This window comes from Sciurus carolinensis, chromosome 1, assembly GCF_902686445.1.
Source record: "Sciurus carolinensis chromosome 1, mSciCar1.2, whole genome shotgun sequence".
Taxonomy (NCBI): domain Eukaryota; kingdom Metazoa; phylum Chordata; class Mammalia; order Rodentia; family Sciuridae; genus Sciurus; species Sciurus carolinensis.
The window spans coordinates 85,471,368-85,488,491 of record NC_062213.1 but is presented as its reverse complement, the minus strand read 5'-3'; the positions used below and the strand labels follow the sequence as shown (position 1 = coordinate 85,488,491).

The 17,124-nt window shown below is 36.9% G+C and overlaps 1 protein-coding gene across 1 annotated transcript; it reads right to left on the bottom strand.

The window, feature by feature from the left end:
- Nucleotides 1–364: 364 nt before the first annotated feature.
- Nucleotides 365–11,277, bottom strand: Clxn (calaxin). The gene is made up of 7 exons (XM_047520722.1): nucleotides 11,134–11,277; nucleotides 6,127–6,285; nucleotides 5,305–5,409; nucleotides 4,356–4,507; nucleotides 3,892–3,996; nucleotides 1,231–1,313; nucleotides 365–378 (listed from the first exon to the last, which is right to left on the bottom strand). The coding sequence occupies exons 1-6, from the start codon at nucleotides 11,189–11,191 to the stop codon at nucleotides 1,254–1,256; spliced, it is 639 nt and encodes a 212-aa protein (XP_047376678.1). The 5' UTR covers nucleotides 11,192–11,277; the 3' UTR covers nucleotides 365–378; nucleotides 1,231–1,253.
- Nucleotides 11,278–17,124: the final 5,847 nt, after the last annotated feature.

Sequence of the window (17,124 nt, the reverse complement as noted above, 5' to 3'; positions counted from 1 at the left end):
CAATATACTCTTTTGTTTAAATTTAATAATTCATGTGTAGTAACAAAATCTAAATAACAGCACATGTAGGGGGTAGATATGATGTATATTTCTCTCAGCTGCCTACATGTGTTAGAAAGTAGCTCACACAAAGCTAACTGTGCCCTATCTTTTTCATGCTTCATGTAATGTCCACAAGTGTCTGCTGCAGAGCAGCTGCAGGGAGGAGGAAGGTATCTCTTTTAGAGTTTACAGCTGGTGAACACACTTAAGCACACAATGTATACCATTCCTGATGAGGACTTCCAGAAGAGGAATCCAGGTAGTGAGGGGACTGCAACACTGTAGTGCAGTCAGGCAGTGCCAAGGGACCCTAAGGATGGTTAGGGTGGAGAGATACTGGGAACAGAGGAAAGGAGTACTTTGACATCCAATTGCAATGAAGATGAATGACTCCAAAATTAACTGAAAACTCCCCATTCATTATCCATTAAGCCTAAGAAACAGAGAGCGTGTTCCTCTTTCTCTGCTCACCGTAAGTCTGTACTTACATTGTAGTGATATTCAGTTTTCAGTCTGATGCACTGCATTTATAGAGGGCCCATGCAGAGGACTAACTGCTACGGCAGATATGAAGATATGTGTGGATAAAATCCCTGCCTTGGACACTTACAAATTGGTAAGGTGATTAAGGCAAAGCCTCACAGAACTATATAAATCATATTAAAATAGCCTCCATGTAACTTTCATTTCTCTGAATCCACCCTAGTTCCTCTAAGAAGGGTGTTTCAATGAGAAATGAAAGTATTATTTTTGATGCCAACCTTCTCCAAAGGAAATTCAGTAGTTTCCATGAGTTTTCAAAGTATACCCAACCTCCTTCCAACATGAAGAATATTGGTTTTCATAATTGATGATTATATAATCTGTCCATTAATTTAAGGAATCCAGATATTTTATAACAGTTATGTACTTGGAAAGATAGTCTATATGAGCAAATATCTCTAGGAATGTTAACTTGTCTTACCAAACCCAACTAAACTAATATTGGAAATATTAATATTTATTAGAAGACTCCCTTCTAATAAGGAACTTGTTGTCTACCCTCTGGTTTTACTTGCATCTTACACCACAGTTAAGAGATATATGCAAGTGAAACCCCATCACCACTCCCAGATGTACAATTTGATATCATCTTTCTAAGCTTAGTAGAAAAAATAAACTACATGTGTACCTTTCTTTTGTACTCACTTGAAACAATGCACATTTAGAATTCACATATCATTGAAATCAGTTGGATCGTTGAATACTTGGTTTTCAAACTCCATCTGGCTCTGCAAAATGAACATACTCAACTTACAGACTTACAGACTCAAATCACAGACTTCCAAAAGAGGTAGAACAAAACAAAATGCTCTGCATGTCTCTCTAATGTTTGTAGAGAGAAAGGATAACTGTGGGAGAGAGAGCATCAAGAATTTCAAGAGTTCATGAGGTTATTTTCTCTCATAGGCTTCATTAGTACTGACTATATTCCAAGCACAATGCTTAGTTCTTGGTACACAGGGATGAACAAGACCCCATGACACAGTTCTCCAAGGGCTTCCAACCTAGTATCAGAGACTGGGCAGAAACTGGGTGGACAAATGAGGGCCATGAGGACTGCAGTAGGGATCAGCATATATTGAATTCTGGAAGTCCTAGAGGAGGGATTGGGGCACAGCAGAGTCATGGAGGAAAGTGGCGAGGCTTCCTGGAACAGAAGAAGGAAGACTGAGAACTTTGGATAATGAAGAGATGTGCTTCAAGATGAGGACCCAAGAGTGTTCACAGGATTATTAACAGAAAGGTAGGGCGACCCTGGCAACAGCAGATACAGGGGTGAATGAGAAGATGACAGTAATGTAGGTCCAAAAGCTGGACAATCCTTTCAAGAACCTTGACTGTGAGAAGGAACCATTTAGACAAGAGCTAGAAGTAACTGTGAAATTAAATTCTCTGCCCTTTCTTTCTCTCACTTCCTTCTTCCCTCCCTTCTTTCCTCCCTCCCTCCCCCCTCTCTTCTTTCTTTCCTTCCTTCCATCCTTCCTTCTTCCCTTCCACTTTCCCTCCATCCTTCCTTTATTTCTTCTCTTTTTTCCTTTTGTTTTGTTTTTCATATGTGACCATTTAAAATATTTAAAGTCCTAATGGGAAAGTTTTACTAGAGAGGGAAGAAGTCATGTAAAGGTAACTAAGGGAGTAAAGGTGAATGATGAAGTAATTCCTAAGGAGGAGGAAGGAGATCCAGATCCAAAACTCTCCATCAGGCATTTTTGAGATCCAGGTACCCACTCATTCATCCATTCATCTATCCATCCATCCATCCTTCCATCCCTACTTCCATCATTTACATGGCACCTACTATGTGCTACACACAGAATGACTTTGCACAGAGATTAGATGAAGGAAGAGACTGAGTCATGGTCTGGGGAAAGGACTTCCAGGTGAGACAACAGCAGGTGCAAAAGCATGGAGGGAAGAACAGCAAGATGACGTACAGCTCCAGTGGCATGAGAGAATGGAAGATAGTAGAAGATGCGATTGGGGAGACAGAAAGAGGCCACTGTATCTACTTCCAAACCCACTAGAGGATCTTGAGCAAGGATAGAGTGTGATAGCATTGGCATTTTTAAATATATTGAAAATTCTGGAGAAAAGGAAGTAGGGGGACAATAATGGAATCAATAAAACTAATGATCTGGGCTGAGTGACAGATGATGTATGCTGATGGATGATAGATGTGGGAAGAGGTTACAATCATAGGTTTTTGAGGAGACAGAAATTAAAGCTGATTCTTGTTTCTTAATGAAAAACTGGGTGCATTGGAATGATACTTAATGACAGGGAAGACTGAGGGACAGGTAGGATTTTGGGAAAAATCTGGAATTTGTTGAATACATGTCAAGTAGGCAACTGATGATATAAACTAAAACTTCAAAGGATGGGAATATGAAGAAATCACATAACTCTATCTTTTTAAAACCCCCAGTGAATTTCCATCATCTTCAAGACAAAACCCAAGTCACACATGTTCCTTCTTTGTGTCTGCCACCTAATCTCCAGCCTCATATATACCAAGTTCTCATGTAAGACAGATGTATTTTCATCTTCTGCTTATTGTTTCCTCTTTCACTCTCCCTCTTTCTTTTGTATATATGTCATTCTTTTTGCTTCCCACCATTCTGACCTGGATATTTTCTCCACAAAACCCAGTTCTTCTGATAATCCCTCCTGGTTCACTCTGAAAGCTCCAGTGGTTCCATACAGTTGATTTAGATGCCCCATTTCTTGCCAATCACCATGTTCTATACATCTCTAAGGATGCTGACACTAGAATACTCAGGGCACTCTGCCAATTAGTGAATGAACTTTGAAAAGTTGCCTAAATTATCTGAGACTTAGTTTTCTCATCTTTAAAGTAAGGACAATAACACTGTCTACTTCATAGAGTTTTAGTTGGATTCAATGAAGTGATATGGTACTTATGACACTGCCTGACATAGGTGAAGCATTTAATGACCATATAAGTTATTAAATATTATTATGATACTTATCACACTGTTATGCAATTATTTTCATATTGTCTTTTTCCATCAAGGGAAGTTGTTGAGCCTTTCATCATTCTGGCACACATTAAGTCTCATTAATTGTTTCTAACATGAATGAGTGAGTTTATGAATGAAAAGCAAAGCACTTGGCTACAATAGTATATGAGATGAACTGGCAGGTACTTCTTTAGTGGCCTTTCAGTATTGAAAAGCTATTCTCCATGGGTGAACATGATTCATCTGGTCCACCATGAGCAAGAAGTTCTAGACTGCTTATCTACATTACACTTGGGTTACAGTTCTGTAAAAGCAATATTGTTACCTTTGGATCAGGTAGACATGGTCCAAAGGCTTCCAACAGAAGAGTCTCTTCTCTCACAGCTTTTTCATAGTCTGCAAAAGACAGCTTCCCATCATGGTCATGATCCTGAGGGGTGAGCAGCAACACATCAGTTAATATGTAACATGCTTACCACAATTGCTTTTTATTTTCATAGTCAAATGTTAATGGAAGAAAGGTTCTAGAAAAATGAGAAATTAGGTCATGAAATTGAAAAGAATTTTGGGGGTATTTGCTGGGGATTGAAGCCAGGCCCTTGCACATACTAAGCAAGCACTCTTAAACTTAATTATACCCCCAGCCCAAAAGAATTTTAAATATTGTAATAGCACAATTCAAGTGTTTAATTAACTAAACAGAAAACTAAAAATTAGCCATTATTCTTATTTCCATCCCAAATATGACCCGTGCATTTCAATATAAAACTCTACATTACTCATCATTACCATTTTCTTAAGTGTTATTTCAACCAAATCTTTAATTCCTTCATCAGGGTCTTCCTCTGATGGTTGTTTCAGAAGGCTGTTCTTTAACATGTGAAACATTTCCTCCTTTGAAATGAAGCCGTCCCCATTCAAATCAAATACTTCAAAGCAATCTTTAAAGAAAATACCAAATTATGAATTTGATACTATCCCTAAGTTAACATTTTCTCTGACCAAGTTTTGAGGGCTAAGGTCTCTCTTTCTGGTGCTTCATAAACCCTGAAGACCTTGGCATAACCTGATTTTCATAGTAAATGTTGAATGCATTCAAGAATCCTCAGGAAGTCTCCTTACTCTCAACTATCAAAAAGCAGACCAAGGAACAACAAATTGGACATTTTTTATCCTGAAACTCTTTGAAAACTGATTAAAATATGACTCAGAGTTCATCAGAATCAAAAATTAAATATCAGAACACCTGCTACTGGTTCCTCTCTAGGACTGAGAGAGTTCTATCCCTGTTTCTATCCTTCAATAAATTCTACTCTAGCACTAAAAAAAAAAAGGGAGGGGGGGGAGAGAGAGAGAGAGAGAGAGAGAGAGAGAGAGAGAGAGAGAGAGAGAGAGAGAGAGAGTCCGAACACTTAAATCAATATTCTTTGTTTAAAATTCAGATGTTAAATCTTTAGTACATAAACACATGTGTGCATAATTAGAGTGTATAGCAATGCCTATGTAATCTTCCCTGGCATAAATCACTCTTCAGAATTGCTTGATTTTCCTTTTTACTTATTTTCTTTCATCCCCTATTGACTCAAATGCATTCCATAAAAGAAGCTAATGAGGATTCAGACTAACCAACCAACAAACACACCCACCCACTGTACTGGCTGGTTGGGGGACAGTGATTTAAATGCTTTGGCTATGTTAATCAGAATGTACAAACCAGTAGGATAACCTTTATTCTTACATTTCATTTTCTCTTCTAAGGATCCCCGAAGAAACACTGATAATCCATTAATCCACTCTGATACATTTACACAGCCATCATTGTCTTTATCAAAACCTCGGAATACTAAAAAGAGAATGAGAGATACTATGTAACAATCGTGGTGCATCTGAAATCTGAATAATGTATTTACATTGGCATCACTTGCTTTTAAAATTCAGAGAAAACTTCAAGATCTCATAGCCCAATATTCTCATTTGACAGAGAAGGAAACTGATACATCATAACATCAGAAGATCTTTTAATTGTGCATTTGAATTTCCTCTTCCTATTTTGTGGGAAGAAAGAATATTCTAAATATCTCTCTCTATATATATATGAATTAATTTTAATGCAATATTTTGCTATATTAAATGTTAATCTTATTTGATGTGCTAAATATATTAATATAAAAATACAATTTCATATTTGTTACTCAAGACAAGTAACATTATTATGATAAGACTTTATTCCACTTTTATTGAGTTATTTTCTAGGATATAAGGAAATTTAAAGGTATTTTAGAAACTGTTATAATTATTATGTTTGTGAAGAAAAATCAGAAATGCTCTGAGCTTTTCAATATAAGGGAAATATAGATATTCAACCTTTCGCATGGTCTTACATATAGAGAGTATTACCTCTTTCTCTAATGATCATTGGAAAATTAAATGTGTGCATTCAAATAAATTGGGAATAAAGAACATTAAGCCTCCTACCAAGATTACAATCAAACTCCAAGCTTTTAAAATGTTTTCTGGTTAAGGCTAGAATTGACTGATTTGAATATTGTATGTCTTTTACCTCTGTCCATAATCATGTCATCTGTCATTCCAAATGTCACATGCAGGATGTTCCGAAATGCATTACGATCTAGTCCAACGACTGCAACTGACCGCTCTGGTACATCTCCAACCAAGTTATAAAAAACCTTTATAAGACAGTTCACTTCAAATTTATTAACTGTAGAGTAATAAAGGTAAAACAAAAGTGTATTTTAATCTTTAAGTTTTACATTGATGCATATTTATATGTATTAATGTACTATGTCATATACATACATAATACTTACATATTATATTATGTGTATATATATACATCTCTCTATATATCTATATATTATAGTATATGTACTTATATATTATGTATGTATATACATCTATATTTATATAGATATATATAATGTATATATATATGTATATATATATAGTTGTGTATATATATATATTTAAGATGACAAACACATCAAATACATTGTTGTCCCAAAAGACTTTCCTGATTTGAGACTCATGACCCTAATTTAATGGATGATACTGGTCAAAGATAAATTGAAAAGAAAACTAGCATTTCCTCCACACAAGTCATATATTAAATAGATGCAAATTCAATCATGTTTAGGGGAGAAAAAGGTAATATTAGCCAAATCATTTGAATGATGAATGTGGTGTCAGATTTTAATCTCTATAAGGTTGGAAGAGATATAATTTAAGATAAGAATGGTAAGGTTTAAGAATGGTGCACAACCATAGAAATGAAAAGATGTACCCCATTTGTGTACCCCATTTGTGTACAATTAATCAAAATGCAGTCTGTAAAAATAAAAAAAAATAGGAATGGGGAGATAGCTCAGTTGGTAGAGTGCTTGCCTTACAAGCACAAGGCCTTGGGTTCGATCTCCCGCATCACAAAAAATAAAATAAAATAAAATAAAATAAAAATAATTAAAAAAAAAAGAAATGTGAGAACATGTAGTCCAAATGGTAAATTGTGGAGGGCATTGTGGATACTAAAAACATGAGTCATGCCTTATTAATCTGTTGGTTCATGACAATCACTTAATAGGCAAATGAAATAATTATTTATACCTCTCCCAAGAGGGGATCAGAAAAACCATGCAAGCATTTGAAATCAGTAGTGGTATCTGCTGTTAATAAAGGTCACCTAGGAAGGACTTAGCCTAGAAAAAGGAAAAGAATGGAAACTTTTTCCTAGCATTTTGATGATGAGCATTTATGAGATTTACAAATTGGCTTTTCTGGGAAATAGATACCACACTCCTGAGAGCTAATGATTTTCATTTTCAATTCACTTTAGCCTTCATGAATTCATAAGCCATATTTCTGAAATAAGAAACACTTATTTTACAAAAAAGAAATTTTGAGCATATTCTAGCACCTTAATATGGGTCCTCTTAAGGACTACGTAAAAATTAACAAATTAACATGCAACAATTAGTACTTTGGAGGAAGGACATTTGTATCTAAAGAATGTATATAAACACAGATACTTGTTGGTACACATAAGTGCATAAAGGATGGTGTTTATAAACACTGAGTTAATTATGTGTGTTCCAACTGCCATTTGAAGTATATAAATGGAAGGGTTTTTGCCTGACATTAAGAACATAAAAGTGAGTCTAAAAATGAAGTATAAGGAGATGGGGAAATTTTTATTTCAAAACCAGGTAAAATTATGGTTGAATATTTTCAAAAACAATGACAAAACCAATATACATACATGAGAAGACAACACATAAGAATGGAGAAATCACATCTCATCCTTTATATTAGGACAGGCTCCAGTGTGATTTCTGGTCTTGAGAACCACATTTTAAGAGAAAAAATTAAAAACTTTGAAAAGGAAAATAGTAAATATATTAAATAGCAGAAAAATGTAATGGTTATGATTTTAAAATGAACCATTAGTCACCAATAAACAGTATAATGAATTGGCATATGATCCAGCAATTCTACTTCTGAGTATACACACAAAATATTTGAAAGCAGGAACTCAACCAGATGCTAGTACACCAATGTTCATAGTAGCATTATTCACGATCACTAAAAGAAGCTACCCAAATGTTCATTGATGGATGAATGGCTAAACAAAATGTGATGGATTCCTCAGCTTTAAAAAGGAAAGGAAATCCTCTTACATGCAACAAAATGGATCAATGTTGATGGACATTAAGATAAGTGAAAATTCAAGACATAAAAAGAGAAACATTATATGATTTCTGTTACATGAAATCAAATTCACAGTGACAGAAAATAGAATGGTTGCTGCCAGTGGTTGGGGGAAGGAGTGAATGGGGAGTTATTCTGCAAGGCGCAGTGTTCCAGTGAAATTTTTTGGAGATTGATGGATAATTCAATAACAGTATGAATGTACAATAGTTCCCCTGCTTAATTAGAAATTTTACTTTCCAAGGATCCAGTAACCTATGGTCAACCACAGTCTGAAAATACTAAATAGAAAAGTTTCAGAAATAAAGTATTTATGTTTTAGCTAATCCTTATTGCAGTATATTGTTATTATTATTCTGTTTTATTATTCACTATTGCTGTTAATTTCTTACTGTGCCTAATTTATAAATTCAAATTTGTTACTGGTGTATATATATTCATATATACACATATGAAAAAACATGGGATATACAAGGTTCAGTACTATCTACTGTTTCAGGGGATCTTGCAACACATCCCCCACTGATAAGGGGTATCATCTGTACTTAATGCTACAGAATTACACTTAAAATAGTTAAAATGGTAAGTTTTGTGTTATATTCAAGACACACAGACACACACATGTGCATGCAAAGCTCTTAGTAAAAGACCTGTTAGGGATTGGGGAAGAAAATCCTACATGAAGAATGTACTGTGTTCATGTGTATTAAATACGAACAGAGGGGATGTTAATTCAACATTGTCCCATTTCAACTAAAATAAAAATTAAAGAACATAAGCTAAACTTATCAATTGATTTTCAGTTCAAAAATTGACTCAAACCTTTGATCAAAGTTTGATCATTAGTACTTTGCTTGCTGAAACAGTTCTTAAATTGTAGAATACCATACTGCATGAAATTAGGGTACATTCAAGAATGGCTTTCATCTTTCTGGAATGCTCTACATGTGACCTGCATAGAATGGTGGATGGTGAATTAACTAGATGCTCACTTAAGATCTTTTCTTCTTCTCTGGTTCAGCAATACATATTCATTTCATCTATTGCATTATCATCTGGCAACTATAAAAGAAAGGCGACTTTAGGTAAAAGTCCTTTGTTTAAAGAAATTTAAAATTATTATGATGTCCATGACCTATAACTATTTCTACATAATGCTTTAATGTTTACTTTTAATCTCAAAGTTTTCAAGGCTCACTTAAAATTTTTTTGTAAGAACAAAAATCAAGATTGATGTTTTCATTTATCTTTTAAAATACGCACTTTTTAATTGCTCACAGAACATTTGTTTTCAATGCACTGGAAACTTACTGAACAGAGACTAAATCAAAATCAGTATTGTGTATAGTAGTTATTGCACTGTTTATGAGTATTATAAAAATCTTTACTAGATGTTTTAAGAATATGTTTTTTTCCTAGAAATTAGTGTTTTTAACAAAACAACAGAATGAAATCCTCACCAAATTAAAATAACCATAATGACACCTTTAATCAAAGAATACCTTTTTCCAAGAATCTTAAAATGCTTATATACACCATAACTTTTACTTATAGCACCACCCTACAATGAGAGCATTCTTACCACTCATTATATCAGATACTAATGATGATGAGAAAGCACTATATCCTATAATCACATTTAAACATGTTTATTCCTCCTTGTTTGCATAATGGGAATTCTTTGAGGATCATGGCTTCTCCTGTTTTCTCAGGTGGCCAGTAGTTTTGCAATCAGCATACAACTTAGAAGCCTGTGAACCAGACAATATCATCCTCTTCTAAACCAAATCCACTGATTTTTAGCCAAAGTGCAGTTGGAATACAATACTAAAGTGTTCTATGAAGTTCTGGGACTCCTTTTCAAAGGAGAGATTAGAACAGCTATCTTTAATAAGCACTCACTTTGTCACCTGGAAAATCTCCTACACCTTTCCACTCTATTAGTAATTGCAAAGCCAAAGTCTAAAGTTGTGAGCAGATGCTTTACCAAATGTTTAGCTTTGCTAAGCAATTTTGCTTCCAAACAAACCTTGCTCTGAGACACGTTTCTGTGCCACTTCAACTCATCTTTCCTAAAGATGATCAGATATTTATGACTATTTTCCCCATGGATCTCTTGTTAAGCTTCCAGAACTTAAACAATCATTTATTTTGCTCTAGGAAGAGCTGACAAACAGGCTAAGGTGCACCTTGTACGTTGGTTATGCTGCTTTTCTTGAGTCTGGTGGTTTTAGTACTTCTTTTACAACACATCTGTGGCTAAAACCACATGTCTCATGAGCACATATTACCTCACTTCTATCATGTAAAAGTAAATTGAGAAGAGGGTCTGAGAGTGCGATGTGGTGTCATATGCAAAACAATCCCAGCTACTTGGGAGGTTGAGGCAGGAAAAAGGAGGATCTCAAATTTGAAGTCAGCATAGGCAATATGGCAAGACCCAATCTCAAAATTTAGAAAAGGGTGTGAGAGTGGGGTGGGATTGGAGATGTAGATTAGTAGTGGTAGAAACCTTGGGTAGCACGTGAGAGGCCCTGAATTCAATCCCAGCACCGAAGACCAGTGCAAAGGAAAAAGAGGTCTGATGAACAAGAGAAGTGCAGTGTAGGTAGAACTAAATGCATGCATGAATATCAGTTCTCTAGATCCTGTGCGTAGGTGCCTGCCCAAGGAGATTAACATCCCAGGATGGGATTCTCTTCCAGACTTGTCTTAGAGGTTGGTGGTGGCCCCATCGTCACACAGGTCCTGGAGGCAGAAAGTAGGCACAGCAAGGAAATTGCACTGGGTAGGACCAGACTTGGCCCAGGAACCTCAGCTTGTCCAACACTTGATTCTTACTTACAGTGCTTGCAATTTTTAGTTAAGTTGTCGGTCAATTTCTGCAATTTCTTTCGGTTCATGTCGGGAGCTCATGGAATCTGGCGGTGGCCAGTGTCTCTGGGCGCGTGGCTGCAGGGACCCTCAAAAATCTCAGGACTAGGGCACTGGGCTGTCTCTCAGCTCTGCCTGTGCAAGCGCTGGCCTAATAGACAGAGGGGCCATGGCAACGGCTGGCTGGCCGCTGATTGGCTCCCCGGCTGGTGGCTCGAGTGACACCTACGCGGTACTAACACACTGTGAAGACAAGGCAACGCCTGGGTCGGCCGCCGATTGGCTCCCGGGCAGAGGCTCGCGACTTGTCCGCACCACCAACACACAAAGTGGGATTGGCAGTGGCTAGAACGGCCCGGCACACAGCGCTCGCATGGCGTCCTAGGAGGAAAGTTCAGCCCCGCTGGTTGCAGACTGCATTCTGTTTGCTAAAGTTGGAGTTTTCCTTTCCAGTTGTCACTGTCTTTTGGGTTCACAGTGTCTGATTGCATAGCAAATCATCAAAATCTAAAAGTATGGTGTGCACGTTGTGTGAGGAATGTCTTGGGGGCGGGGGATGAGCGTACACCTCAAGGAAAAGCTTATGGTCTCCAGGAGATCTGGGGGAATTGGGAAAACTCCACGAAATAGCAAGTGTTTTATCCATTTTGTTTTACGCTACCGTGTGCTGGAGGGTGAGGATCTTTTCTTCCCGGTGAACTGCCTATTAGATTGTCAGTGTTTATGCTCTGACACCAGGAGGGAGTCTGGCACAAAGTATCTTTATGTTGTGGTTACATTTCTGAGAGTAAGAGGAAATCGGAGTCGTTTTTGCTCTCCTCCAGCCCCCATCTCATTCTTCAGGGGTGCAGGTTGTCAGTGTCAATTTTTAAACCAGTTCAGGAGGCATTGTCCCAAATGGAAACAGACTAACTGCCACTTAGGCGTGGGGTACAGCTTCTGTGCCTTCAAGAAAAGAACACTTCTTAAATCTGTAGAGAGAGAGAGTGTGTGTGTGTGTCCAGGGGTGGGGGTGGGGATTTTCTGCTCTTCTTAACTGCAGATGGTACAACCCTGTTTGAATTAAAACAGCAGTAGATTGGGGTAGCGCAGCCAGTAGGACAAATGCACAATGTTCTCCAGACTGTCTACTAGTTTAATTTCAGAGGGGGAAATGCCTTAGAAATTCAAAGTATTTTATAGTATACACGCTACCATCTTGAGACTGAAAGAAAAAAAAAATAGTCCTGTCAACCATGCCTTAACAATTACAAATGAAATAGTTTCAGTGTTGAGGTCTCTGGTTTTCTTTTGTTGTTTCATTTGTTTGTGGAATAAAGGATTGAGATACTATTTGAAACCAGAGCTGGGGTTGAGTTGTTAGGTTGAAGAGTTTGTAGCAAATGTTGAATTTATATAGAATGTTAAGGTGCTAATTTCAAGACAAGGAATCATACTGGTTGTCAGTAGTTAATAAGAGAAGCAGTGGGTATACAAGTTGTGCTGAAAGTCTCCCTGTGCATGTGTTTAGGGAACAGGCCTCCACTGGTAGTGAGCACATTGATGAGCATGCCCAGGCATCTTGGAAGGCAGAATACATTGGTGCTTTTTGGGGAACATCTTTATGTGAGATAATCAGGTATTACTTCACCAAGACCCATCATCCATGTTAAAGTGGAAACATTGATGTAGGGACAATATCACAGCTTGTTGAGATTAAAATAGGCAATTTTTGTTACAGCAGGCAACCATTTCTTAACTTGCTGACCAACATTTGTAAGGTTTCTTCTTCTCTCCTGCACAACCCCCAGTTCTTTCTTCCATGCTGTTCTTTCAGTTTAAAAGAATCTGAACGAATTGTGTGAAACTCATGGCTTTAAGAGTGTGGACTGCAGAGCTGACCTTACCATGAAGGCTTACAAATCTTTATCCGGGAAGTACAGTATTTATTTGAGGCATGTTTTTTCAGAATATGGGTAAACGTCAGAGCTTTCATTATATTCTTGTGTAAGTTATTGAACTCAATATTTTTAGATGTAAGAAACAAGTTGTAAGCCTGTAGAGTCAGCATATCACATCTCAAGCAAAATGGAAATCTCTTTTTGTAGTTTTTAGCTGCTTGTGCTGAGTAGACTCAGGATTGCTTTTCCCCAAGGGCTTTCTCAGAGTAAGGCAATTAAATTTGAATGGTTACCTCATATCAAATCAATCAATAAAGATTGTGTTTAATTTGTATTGGACACAAATTTTACTGTGCATTAAATGATCACAGAACTTTCCAAAATTCAAGCAACCTCCATATGGATGCTTTTGTAAATACAAAAATACATTAAAGTGACTATTAATGCTATAATGTTTCCTTTAATTTTGTGTGCAAAACAATCTTCCCTTTGACTCACCATTCATTGGAATGTTGCCATGATAAATAGCTTGGACCTTGACTTGATGAAAGTGTTTTCCTTTAACATGGACCTTTTATGATGAAGGCATTTGGAAGCTGTTTAGGAAATTACATCATAGAATTGATCTCCAAATTCAGTGTATTACAAATTTATTATGAAATTGCCTTAATAGAAGGAAAATTTAGAGGGTGATTATCTACACCATTTAAATTTAATTTTACTAACTTCATTTTGTAGAGACAGTGATGAAAAATTTGAACTTCAGTTTAGCCAACTGTTTGAGTGGTTGAATCTCCACTCCTACCTCTGGCCACTTCCTCCTTTGCTATAATGTTGTAGTGACAAACTACTTTTAGTGCTTGAAACCCATTGAAAACTGTCACACGCATGACTTCTTTCATATTTTTTACTCCTACTCACCTCCAATGGCAATTCTTCAAAGAGCTGTTTGGACCTGAATCCCTCCTCCCCATTCTCTTAGGACCTTTTCCTTTCTAGCACTTGGCATTATGTGGAATAACTTTGCTTTCTCTTTCTAATCTCTTGCCTTTACTAGACTGTACATTACATGATGTGCTATCTCTATTCCTATGTTTAAGTCTGTTTTAATCACCATATCTATCTCTTATCTATATTTCTGAAGTTTAATAACACAGACATGTCATACAGTCTGTATTAATGAAAATTGGTGGGAGAAATGCCCAGGCAGGGATGAACTCCTAAATTCCCTATGGTACTTGGTTGTGGATAGTACCCTAAATGCAGTGTGGGGCACCTTAGAGGGAGGGGTACAATGCCCACAGTGGGGCCTTAAAATAGAGCAAGGAGGCTAAGAAGAGTTTTCTTTTAAACTGATTTTCCCTCCAATATGCACTATGCCTAGTGTTAATACATATTTAGACTTTTTTTTCAACAATCAAGTGACCAGTATGTAACTTAAATACTGAAGGTTTACTAAAGAAAGAATTCTTATATCTTATATGTAATTTGCAAGGTTGAAAATTAAGCATGACTTGTGATAAGTAATAATTGTAATAGCTATATTGGGAGCATATTGAGTAAAGAAACTGGTTTCTCTAGGCCTGAAAGAGCCCACCAAAAAAATCCTGTGGAAATTGTTAGGCTGGAGTGCAGAGAGCACTGGGTCATGAATACCTATGGTGAAGGTCACTGCAACTGGACTATCTGTATAACTACCTCAGGGACAGTAGATATTTGCCTTTCCAACCAAACCCAGCCAGCTCCAGGTTTCTTGATGACTCTGAAAAGGAAGTTCCTAGAATTGCCTTTCTCCAAATAACCTAACCCTTTATTAGACTTTATTTCTAGCTTAGACCTACCTGTTTTCAATAGAATCCCTTTTCAATTGTGAGCGTCTACCCTTATATGGTCCATCTTTGCCCAGATTCTCTAAACCAACTTCTCTCTGAAGGTACTGTTTCTTCTGAAATATTCTCTAGCAGAAGCTTTGTGTTTCCTCATACCAATTCACTTATGCTCAGAAGGATGTTAAAATCCTGGCTTCACATTTTCATTACCATACTAGCGCCATACTTTCTTTGCATCTACACTTCTCAGAAAGTGTAGTCTGTGCTTTCTGCCTCCACTCTGCACCTCATTTCACATTATTCTGAATTCCTGTATTAACCTCCTAACTTCCATCATGTGTTTCTCAAAACCATCTGTGCTGATGCTTCCCCTTGCCTAATATTAAAAGTACCTGCTAGATGAAGTTCAGGTCTTATACTATGGTTCCTGTGATTCTCCAAGTTCGACCTTCATCAGGCTTGTAAACCTCTTCCCTGTTTACTTAAAGGCTGCAACTCTAGCAGCCATCTTAGACCATGAAGTTCACTGGGGTCTGGGAGCCACTATGAATGGAATATAATCTAGAATACGCTGTGATGCTCACACTTTGGAAACTGCTTGACCAGAGTATGAAATTTGCTTCTGTTTCATTTATCCTATGGACACTGGAGGGCTTTCACATATTTTCATCTATTTCTAAGTCTGTAAGCACAAGTTCTAAAATGAGAAAGTTGGACTTCCTTTTCTTTAGGGTTCTTTCTTTTTTGATGTTCTTGGAAACAAAAGTAAAGTTGATATACATGTACTCTCACTTTCCCTCCACTAGGTTGAAACTTATGAAAATGTAGTAGTTCACTATTTTGACCAAGAAAAAACTATAATTTCACATCAACCTAATGGATAGTTGCTTCTTTTCATATTTTCCCATTATTTCAAATTATCTAAGCAAAGTGAACATTTTATCTGCAACCTTAACGTGGCATCATTATCTTCCAATCATTTAAATTCCCCGAGATTCCCATTTTAAATTTATGATGTACTCTAGGATGGAATTTGGAATGTGTTTCTTTCAGCTTATTGCCGGTATTGGTGGGGAATACCAAATGGCTGTACAGAGCAGGCATTGCTCTGTTTTCACTGCCTAGAGAAACTGTCATCTCTCTGTGAATGACTAACAGAGAAACCTTTGTGATATTTTTAACTTTCATTGAAATTGATGCTGCAAACCAAGACACTTAGTGCATGCTCTCTAGCACTTGAGAAATATGACTATATTTAAAGAAAATCATCTTCCTGCCCTGATGTAATCTGCAACACAAGATCACATTTAGGTGCATTCAAAGGGACATTTTCTTTGTAATACTAAAATACTGGCCAATCAAGAATTGTGAGAAGGATTTGGCCAATATTATCTTTTTATTTTGGTTATATTCTCAGTCTGTTTCAGGGAAGACTTCTTAAAAAAATGGTGCAAGTCTCACAATTAGCTTCCATATGCTGCACTTGTTGAATTCATTCAATCATTCATTCATTCAAACAGTAGTTTTAGGTGCCCAGTGTTAGCAGGGTGTGCGATGTGAACTATGAATGAATTGTGCCTGGTCCCTGTCTGTTGGGCACTGGTCCTCCATGTTGGAAAATTGGTAAAGTGATGTATATGTGAGTCTGGGATGATTATGACCTGCCTGGTCATAATCAGATTCAGTCCTTTGGGAGATGCTAGTCCAGGCAACATTTCTTAAATATTTAAAGTGTGGGAGGATTTGACTTATTTATTCATTCAAATATGGTGAGATAGGATGTGATGGTGGGTTATGATAAAATTATGGGATCCCTGGGGGAGTAAGGCAACTCAAGAGATGTCAGGTCCTAGTTATTCTTACCATAAGGTGCATTGTTTGGATGTCATAATTAATCCGATAACTAACAGACCTGGGACTTCATGGGTGTCTTTGGCTTGCATTTTCTCCTAGTTATTCTCTGTCATCCTTTTGAAGGCAAGGGTAATGGTCTGCATTTGAAGAGGATCACAGAAGAGGGCTGTGATGAATGAATGGTATTTACTCATTTAGTCAGTAACCTCCTACTGAGCCCTCTCCATGAGCCAAGGGTGACTGGGACATGAATATACAATACTGAGAAGGCAGAGAAGGTCCCTCTCAGGCCATGATTGCTCAATGAAAAGATAGTTGCTGATTAAATAATTAGGAAAATATATAGGTACAAGCTGTGCAAAGTGTTATGAAAGGTCACAGTCACTTTTTATTAAAATA

Bases quoted from the DNA above. Each gene is read 5' to 3' on its own strand.
- Clxn (XM_047520722.1), bottom strand. From the start codon at position 11,191: ATGAACCGAAAGAAATTGCAGAAATTGACCGACAACTTAACTAAAAAT. The intron at 3,997-4,355 runs GTAATGATGAGT...CTCACCCCTCAG, and splicing joins AAATAACACTTAAGAAAATG to GATCATGACCATGATGGGAA. The intron at 1,314-3,891 runs GTAACAATATTG...TTCATTTTGCAG, and splicing joins CATGTCTACCTGATCCAAAG to AGCCAGATGGAGTTTGAAAA.